This window comes from Microcaecilia unicolor, chromosome 10, assembly GCF_901765095.1.
Source record: "Microcaecilia unicolor chromosome 10, aMicUni1.1, whole genome shotgun sequence".
Classification (NCBI taxonomy): domain Eukaryota; kingdom Metazoa; phylum Chordata; class Amphibia; order Gymnophiona; family Siphonopidae; genus Microcaecilia; species Microcaecilia unicolor.
Genome location: NC_044040.1, coordinates 207,847,060 through 207,856,133, shown reverse-complemented (window position 1 = coordinate 207,856,133; position 9,074 = coordinate 207,847,060). Strand labels below are relative to the sequence as shown.

At 41.2% G+C, this 9,074-nt stretch overlaps 1 protein-coding gene across 5 annotated transcripts in view; it reads right to left on the bottom strand.

Annotated features, from left to right (window-relative positions):
- Window positions 1-47: 47 nt before the first annotated feature.
- The window catches only part of ACAP2 (ArfGAP with coiled-coil, ankyrin repeat and PH domains 2), a 160,869-nt gene continuing 151,842 nt past the window's right edge, over window positions 48-9,074 (bottom strand). For all 5 annotated transcript variants that reach the window (XM_030217153.1, XM_030217155.1, XM_030217156.1 and 2 more), the window contains one exon: window positions 48-2,894. In XM_030217153.1, the coding sequence (XP_030073013.1) occupies window positions 2,791-2,894 (104 nt within the window). In that variant the 3' untranslated portion in view covers window positions 48-2,790. The remainder of the gene's footprint in view (window positions 2,895-9,074) is intronic.

The window sequence follows — 9,074 nt, the reverse complement described above, 5'->3', positions numbered from 1 at the left end:
TGATGCCATCCCTTCATTATACCAGAATTTTATGTATGCCTATTCTACAGTACATACAGATATAATTCTTTTTTTTTTTTTTTTTTACCTTATATTGGTCCATTTCTTTGTTTGGCTATATTAGCTCTCTACTCATTTTCTCTCTGTGGTTTACAATCATAAAGGGCTTTATAAAGCTGTTCCCAGTACAGAACGCAGAAGCATTTTCTTAAAGACACTTGACAATTTAGAGAAAATTACTCCCTGTGCTATAAAGGGCCTCTAATTGTTCAACAAGGTTCTTTTGTACATTGTTGTTATGCACCAAGTAGCAAAAAGAGAGGGTTCAAAAATGAAGGCAAACAACACAGAAAACGAAGCACAAAAGGGGCCTTTTTGGCAGAGAATGCCAGAATAAACAGAATAAATTTTTAAATTCATAAATATGGAATAAAACTGATGTACAACACAGAAAAAAAAGCACAAAAAGGCCTTCAAGTAATGGAACATTCAAGAGTCCTTTAATCAAAAGGCCCGTCACGGGCTGTGTTTTGGCGCTCATATGCCTGCAATAGGGGGTCAAATGGAGATAAACTCTGTCAAACAGAACTATTGACATTGACTAGCGAAGACACATTTGTTTGAGATGTGGTGGTTTTTATTTCTTTTTTGATAGCATCTAAGCTGTTTTATGTACAGTTTATCTCTGTTTGACCCCTGACGCAGGCGCATGAGCGCCAAACGTAAGTATGAATTTAAATTTATTCTGTTTATTCTGGTATTCTCTGTCAAAAATATACAAAATTGGTTATGACAAGCGTTATTTCCAAGTTCTGTTTGTGCTAAAGCAAACAAACAAAAAAAAAACAAAAAAACATTGGTCCACCTCAGAACTCCATCTTGAAAGATTTCTTAGCATGTCCCACTCCCGTAAGGTTTAGGCTCTTCTTAAATTATCAGCCTGGCATATTCAAAAATGTGACTTTTTAAAAGGCACCGCACTTAAGGCAAAAAGAATGGTAAGAAAGGTGTGGACCCACCTATTAAACCCAAAAGCTAGCAAAAGTATGGGTGTTGTACAGTGAGCTGTCAAATATAGCATGAAAGGTTTCCACAGGTTTGAGGCTGAAGTGCAGCGGTACCACACAGGTAGCAGAGGTCTTTGAGTACTCTTTTGCATTCATTGGTTGTATCATCCCACTGGCTGAACAGAAAGGAATGGAGTACCTGTTTGATACCACTATCTTTACAGCAATATACACCCAGATCCCTTTGGATTGTATGCACTCCCTCCCCCCCCCCCCCCCAACTCCCCACAGGGAGCTCAATTCACTCAAATTAGCAGCTAAACTTACGGCCACAAATTATTCACCGAGCTTGAATAATAAAAACAAAAAGGATCAAATCAACATTATATATCACATAGTTCAGAGATCCAGCATAACTCAGTGAAGCCAAGTAAACACTTAATGGACCCTTTGGCTCGGCCCACTATAGCACAGCTTAAATTCTTTCATTAAAATCTGCATGCACCTCATTATCCCTTTCCTCATTAATATATGGAATAAAGCAGAGGATACTGTTTTTGCTCACAGTAGGATGTCAGCGCTAACCAAAGACAAAAAGCAAAACACATTTGTCCGTGCTTGTAGTGTCTCATCATAATGGGAGTTAATTTTGTAACTGCCCACGTCGGTAAAAAGTACATGTGTACTTTTCATTCTGCAAACTTTGTAAGATTTGACAGTACAAATACTTTCATTTTGAACATTATTACAAAAGTATCCAAATGCATATACAGCTCCTTAAATAATGAGGAAACTTTCTTTGAGAAAAATTCAAAAGTACATGGATAGTTCCAAACTTGGCAGCGGGTAATTTTTAAAAATTACCCTCCCTCCTTAGAAATCAACACAGAAACAATGGCAAATGAAAGAGCAGAGATCAACCTGTCATCTATAGAGTAAATTTTCCACAGGCAACCTTCTATCTAGCTTTTAGGAAGCCACCCACCCTGTCTGCAGGCTAACATGCACACATGTGCACGCTTTCACTGGCAGTAGGGAAAGGCAGTCAGGAAATACAAGCACTCTTTTCAATTTTCATTTCATTTGTGAATCGTTGATGTGCCAATGTACGGGTGTATTTTCCCCTCAGAAAGAGTACTCACACAGCATAGGTGTAAAATGTGGGCAGGTACTTTTTCAAAGTCAAAGTAGCCACAGATTTGCACCTGTCCAGGTATTCTCAAAAGAACCCTCAAAGGGTAATTTTACAAAAGGGCACTTGTGTGCAGCTATGTGCCTTTTCCTACCTAATACGCCTGTTTTGTAAAAGCAACGTATGTGTCTACTATGTGCCTTTACAGAAATTATCCAGGAAACTGAAGCAGGCTGGGCATGTTAATCCACCCCATGCCACCTATCCTCGATCCACAATCCCCAGTAATGCTTAGGCATATATATAGCATATAAGGCATGATATTTCTTTATGCCCATATTTTGAAAATCACACATTTTAAAAAAATGTATTTTCAAACAATGGCTTGAAAGCTGTAATCATTATGCTCAAAAAATATCTTTCCAGGAAAAGGATTTTCTAAATCCTGAATTTGGGTGAATTGAGCTCTGCCTTCCTCACAATCCAAAAAGCTGGTTTGTTGATGTAAGAATCTTTGTAATCAGTCCTCATTTTCCCAAACCAACAGTGCTCTGTCTGGCACAGCTGCAGTAAACACACAGCAAGTTTGCAGAAAGGAGCGTGAGAGAAAGTGGGCACAACCGGCTTCCTTTATGTTATTCCCCACAGTATTCAGAACTTCTGCGATTCGGACTGCTGGAAACGGTTCAATATCTCTGGATTATTGGATGCCATTTGGGAGAAGTCACGGAAAATGTCCTGGTAAGTTTCATCCCCTGCATAAGAGAAATAAAATTGGAAAACTGTTTCAGTGGTTTTCACTCATACAGACAAAATACTAAGAACAGTGGACCACTTTCAGAATCTTAAGTACTTCACATCTTTCTGGGACCTGATGTTTCATCAGTTTTGATTTTTGCTTTTCTTTGCCAAGAAGAGGATATTAAAGTTTTATAAATAAATAAAATAAAATTTGTACTATTTAAACACAGCAAAGAGATTAAACAGAGACAGGAATGCACATGCACATGCTGGAAAGGCAGACATTAAAAGGAAAGAATACCTGAGGATGCCTCAATGCAGCGCAACAGACGAAAGTTCAGAGTTAAATAAAGCAGACACACAAGTGGTATCCAGCAATAAAAGACAAGATATGTTTATTCAATTGAAAAGTTTAGTTATCTCGAACATGGTCTTACGAGGAATTGTACATACAATGCAAGTTCCTCATTCCATTGAGACATTTGCTTTGCTAACGGCTAAAATGTATATACTCCTAAGCAAGCAGATATATCATCAGTTTCTAGTTCAAACACCTCTAGATTTCCTCCCACAATCCCAGGATGAAAAGCTGCTTTAATTTGCCACTGGAGAGAGACTCTCTAAACCTGTCCCCCTATGTTAATAACAAGCTGCCTTTCTTGTCCATGTCACTTTTAGGTATTTTTTTCAAAACTGTTCAATTATGGTTTGAGTAACGTATTGGCCAATGTTACTACTATTGGAATAGCGGCTGCAAGAACTATTTGTGCCCAGCACATACAAGGATACAGAATAAGTACAGAAAGCATCAATGCAGACATATCAGAATTATTACTGGAAATAAGGCTGCGGAAAGCCTTGAAATCTTTCGCTAAAAATCATTTTTCCCCAGGAACAGATTGTCCTTTCACCCACAAACCACATTACGTCACTTCAAAAAAAGAACATTTTACCTCAACACAGCGCGGTAGGGACGGGAAGTACCGCTGGGCTGCTGCGGTAGCCTGGCGGTACTTCCATTACAGTGAGTGGTAAGCCTGCGTTGGGCTTACCGCCAATTAGTAAAAGGAGCCCACAATGACTAACATCGACTGCACTTAACTGCAGCAAGACCTGCTTACAGCTCATGCACCTTTTCTGACTCCATGTGCAATTTTTCCTTCAGTTAGGCACTTATCTTATCTAAACTCCTACTGCTCTGTCTATATGTTCCAGCTTCATTTATCCCCTTTGTAACTTAATGATTGTTGGGTTGACGCTGTAAACAGCATAATAATCCTAATAATAATGTTTACTGTTTGAATTTTGGGGAGTTTTTTTTTACCACTTTACCAGGTTTATTCTTGCTGTACACATTTGAAGAAGAGGCCTGTGATGTTTCAAAAAGCTTACAATGATAACTAACGTTGTTGGCAAAGCACAACCTATGACCCTACCAAGATCCCAGTTTCTCTCCAGGACCAAATGCAGCTTCTAGAACTCTTCTAGTATCAGAAAAAGTCTGAAGGTATAATTGCATCACTCAAGAGATTTCTCACGTTAAGAGAAGATTCTTTCTACAGCTTTTATTTCTTGCACCAAAAATATTTCTCACTAAAAATACCTGACATGTCACATATTCTAAAAACCCTGTGTAAAACTAAAGGCGACACAGGACCATTTCCGAGCAGGTTTGATTTTAAAGTGCACATTTTTTTTTTAAATATAAAAATAGCTACTACATCAACTTTAGTGTTCAATGTCCAAAAGAACAGAAAAGGCACATTGTGCATTCAAGAGGGGGGAAAAAAGATAAAAGCCAAGACTAAAATTAACAGTGGATCATTTTTTAGATTGTAAGCTCTTTTGAGCAGGGACTGTCTCTCTCTATGTTGGATTTTCAGCGCTACGTGCGTCTGGTAGTGCTATACAAATGTTAATAATAATAATATATACAAAACATTTTTCCTGTAGACACAAAATAGTGATAACCCCTTAGTACACTGGGCCCAGTTAGCACCAGAAGACACGTATCCTCGAATTACAAGAAATAGCCCAATGGCATATATGGCCTTCTATTACTAATGAGACACACTTGTTTAGAATGTATTTTGTAATTTAATATCCCCCATCAGGTATATTATTAGTTCTTTACAGTTCAAAGTGGTTTTAATGTTTGAAGGAAAGACATTTTGATGCCTCAGCAATTCAATTTCATTTCAACCACCTAATGCACTGCAGAAATGCTACTTTCACTCCTGAAATTTAATTATCTTGTATCAAACGCAGAATGGCTTCTGGCTGTATGGAAACATCTCAAAGTGAAGATTATAACCTCTTTTAAGAAGCACCAGGAAGGTTTCAGTGCAAACTGTGGCATTGTTTTTCAGCACATTTGCCAAGGTAAAAATGAGTATGTACTTCCCTTAATGCTAAGGAAATGATTGTAACTAGAGTGTAATACTTATTGCCTAAAGTCGTTAAACACTTCAAAAAGTTAATCTAAGTCGAATCGTGTGCATGGTCACTTGCTCTTCAAAGATTTCAGAAGGACAAAACTGCAAGCAGAAATGTGCTTCTCTTGAGGCAAAGGTACGGAAGGTCAAGCTCACTAGAATCAAATGTTTCCATTACAGTGACAATTTACATTTTTGAATAAACAACTGGATGCAGTAAAGACTTTTTCAAGCCCGCTTATCCAATTAAGTCGTTGATACATTGCAAAACTCCAGTTCATCCCCACATCTAGTGCTATGAAAGCCTAGGCACCTAGTCACTGTCAGATCTTTCTTGCACTTGAAATGAGTTAACATTTTGACAGGCCTGCACTTTCTCTCAGTTCAATATTTGGACTGAAATAGCAAAGGTAGTGCTTATACAGAACTACTACAGATCTGCAATACAACAGATCTGTCATAATAAGTGTTCCATGAAGCCATCTAAGCATATGATCAACTCAGATAATGCTCTTAATTATGTTTAACATTGTTGATGTAGATTTTAGTGATCCTGACCTCTTTTATTTTTTCTTTTTGTAATACCCCCCGCCCCTTTTTTTCCCTCTGTAGGTCTGGTGAAGACAGGTCCTGCACAATTGAAAAAAAAAAAAAAAGCATCCTATCTACTCAACATAAATGAGGATCTGAGAATATGGAAACAATATAAAAAAATTCAAACCATTCCAAACACAACACTAGGATATCCCAACTAGAATGTTTTGATTTTAGACAAGGCTAAGTTCTTCTGGTTAAAGGAAATGAGTAGAACTGGGTTAGTCCTGTAATAGCGGTAATGACATGACACCTATAGCTGTAAACAGACAGGGCCTCACAGCTCCAAAAATATTGAACATCTAAAAATCAACTTTAAAAACATTCAACTAGGGAGGAAGTGACGTCACGGAGGTGAATGGCTGCCTAGCCTGTTAGCTCCCGCACTCCCCCAACGTTAAGCAGCACCAAAAGCGCCATTCGCAAAAAAAAAAATAGACCAGCATCACATTTGGGGACGAGGTATAAATCGAGCTCCACAAAATGAGCAAAACCGCGGCGGCGGCACAGCGGGTAAGCGAAAAAACCGCCGAAGAAACAAGCCGGGAAGAACCTCTCGCGCCCAGCTTCACCTGGCATGGCGGACTCGGAAGCGCCGGCTAGACACGTGGCGCCGAGCCCCGCGGCTAGAAGGGAGCATTCCCCAGCGGATTTGGCGAAATGCCTGGACGCGATTAGAGAGGAAATAAAGGCCTCCCGAGTTGAAATATTGGAGCACGTCGACGCTATAAGCCTGGACCTTAGGGAGCTGGGTGGCAGAGTAGAGACCATAGAGGAAAGGCTCGATGAACAGGAAGAGCAGCACAGCTTGATGAACTCACGCATTCTAAAGCAGCAAGAACAATATGACGAACTTAAATATAAAATGGATGACCTTGAGAACAGAGGAAGAAGACACAATTTGAGGTTCCGGGGAGTCCCCGAAAGCGGAGATATGGAAGATATCCAACTGCTGGTGAGGAACCTATGTGAAAAAATTATGGGTGAGGCCTGGGACCCTAGTGCAGCAGCCATGGACAGAGCACACAGAGTGCAGGGCCAGAGACTTGAAAATAGACCCAGAGACATACTTGTGAGATTCACCTCTTATGCATTTAAGGAGATGCTGTGGCAAAAAGCCCGGCAGCTTTCTACCCTGGAATACAATGAAGCCAGGATCTCAGTATTTCAAGACCTTTCGGTGTTTACACTGATGCAGAGAAGGGCTATGCGACCAGTGACTGAGGTACTGAACAAAGAAAAGATCGCTTACAGATGGGCCTTTCCATTTGCTATCTGCTTTGCGATCAAGGGGCAACAGTGCAGGACAAGGAAGGTGACAGATGCCTGGAAAAACCTACATGAGGCTGGGTTGACAAAGTCGGAGACGGTGCCCACGGAGATGGCGGGGACAACAAAAGCACGCATGCAAAAGTGGAAGAGAGTCCCGGTGAATGAGAAGACAGCGAGACTTCAGACTTGAAAGCACAAAGAGGACTTTGATTAAGAGTGGACTGTTCACAAGGTTTAACTTGAGGTTGAACGGAAGAGTGAATGCGTGAGAATGAAAGTTGCTTAATATGAGGTGAGCTGGTAGTGAGGAGGAGGAGGTGTTCAAATGCTGTATAATTGAATGGGGGGCACGTGTGAAGGAGGGGGACGGAACTGGGTGGGGCGTTGGCCTTCGCGGCCGCTTTCCTCTGGTTACCCATGCAATGCCAGAGGGTATTGTCTGGTGAGTGGATGTTAAAGGGGGGGGGAGGGAGGGAGGAAGAAAGTCAGAGGGGAGGCTGGGGAGGGGGGGTTGGGTATACACCTTTCTTTGAACATGCTGATAGAACAGAATTGTTAAATGGTGGGCTATAAATTTTTCACTTATAATATAAAGGGCTTAAATTCTCCTTATAAACGGCACGCCCTTTGGCGTGAACTGCGTCTCGCGCAACCACAAGTGGTGTTTTTACAAGAAACACACCTTTTAAAAAAGCATGAGAAACTATTGTACTCTAAATGCTATCCACAGGTGGTGTGTGCTTCAGATGCCCTAGGAGTAAAAAAAAGAGGGGTAGCCATAATGTTCCACAAAAATACCACAGTCCAGATCTTACACACTAGAAGAGATAGGGAGGGCAGATTCCTGTTTTTACATATTAGCTTGGAACAGGAGGAGTATACACTGGTTAGCGTATACGCGCCCAACGAAAGACAGGAGCGTTTTTTCCGGCACCTCCAGAAGGAGCTGCAGGCCTTTGCCAGAGGGAAGCTGATAGTGGCCGGGGATTTTAACGCGACCATGAAGCCTGGCCTGGATAGATCGACTCCTCCTTCCCAGATAGATTGTAGAATTGCTAGAGCACTAAATGACCTTGTTGAGGGGATGGGGCTGTACGATGGGTGGCGCTTGAGGAACCCTAGAGGGAGAGACTTTACTTTTTTTTCCCAAGTGCATCACACTTACTCCAGATTGGATTACATTTTTCTTGACAAAACGTTATCGGAAGGGGGGGAAGAATCTGAGATAGGTCATATCACAATATCGGACCATGCCCCGGTCTGGCTTGCTGTTCCTTCCCTGAAGGAGGAGGAGCGAGATAAAAGATGGACATTTAACAACAACTTGCTGCAGGATCCTGAAACAGTAGCTAGCTTTATCCCCTTACTTAGAGAGTACTTTGATATCAATCTGGACTCGGGGCCTACATTGGGTACCGTGTGGGATGCATTCAAGGCAGTCTCAAGAGGACATTTCATTAAGTGTGCCAGTCAGAATGCCAAAGTACATCGCCAGAGGCTGGTACGTTGCATGGATAGACTGGCTACACTGGAAGATAAGTACAAAATTTCAGGTTCAGTAGCTGATTATCGAAAATTACAGGAGGTGAGATTGGAAATAGCGGGGCTACATGAGGATAGTTTGAAGTTTGTGAGTGCAAGGATGAAACAGGTTCACTACGCTTGCACTGACAAACCTGGACGCCTGCTAGCTAACAAATTGAGACAGCTGAGAGCAGATCGACATATTCTAAGAATTAGAGATGCAGGGGGGGGCATAACGCACAAATCAGCACAGATAAGGGACTGCTTTGCCCAATACTATGAGAACCTCTACAGAGAGGATGCCACAGTACAGACGGGGGAAATAGAGGGATACTTACAGGCTAGGGGGCTAGCGGCTCTCTCTGATAC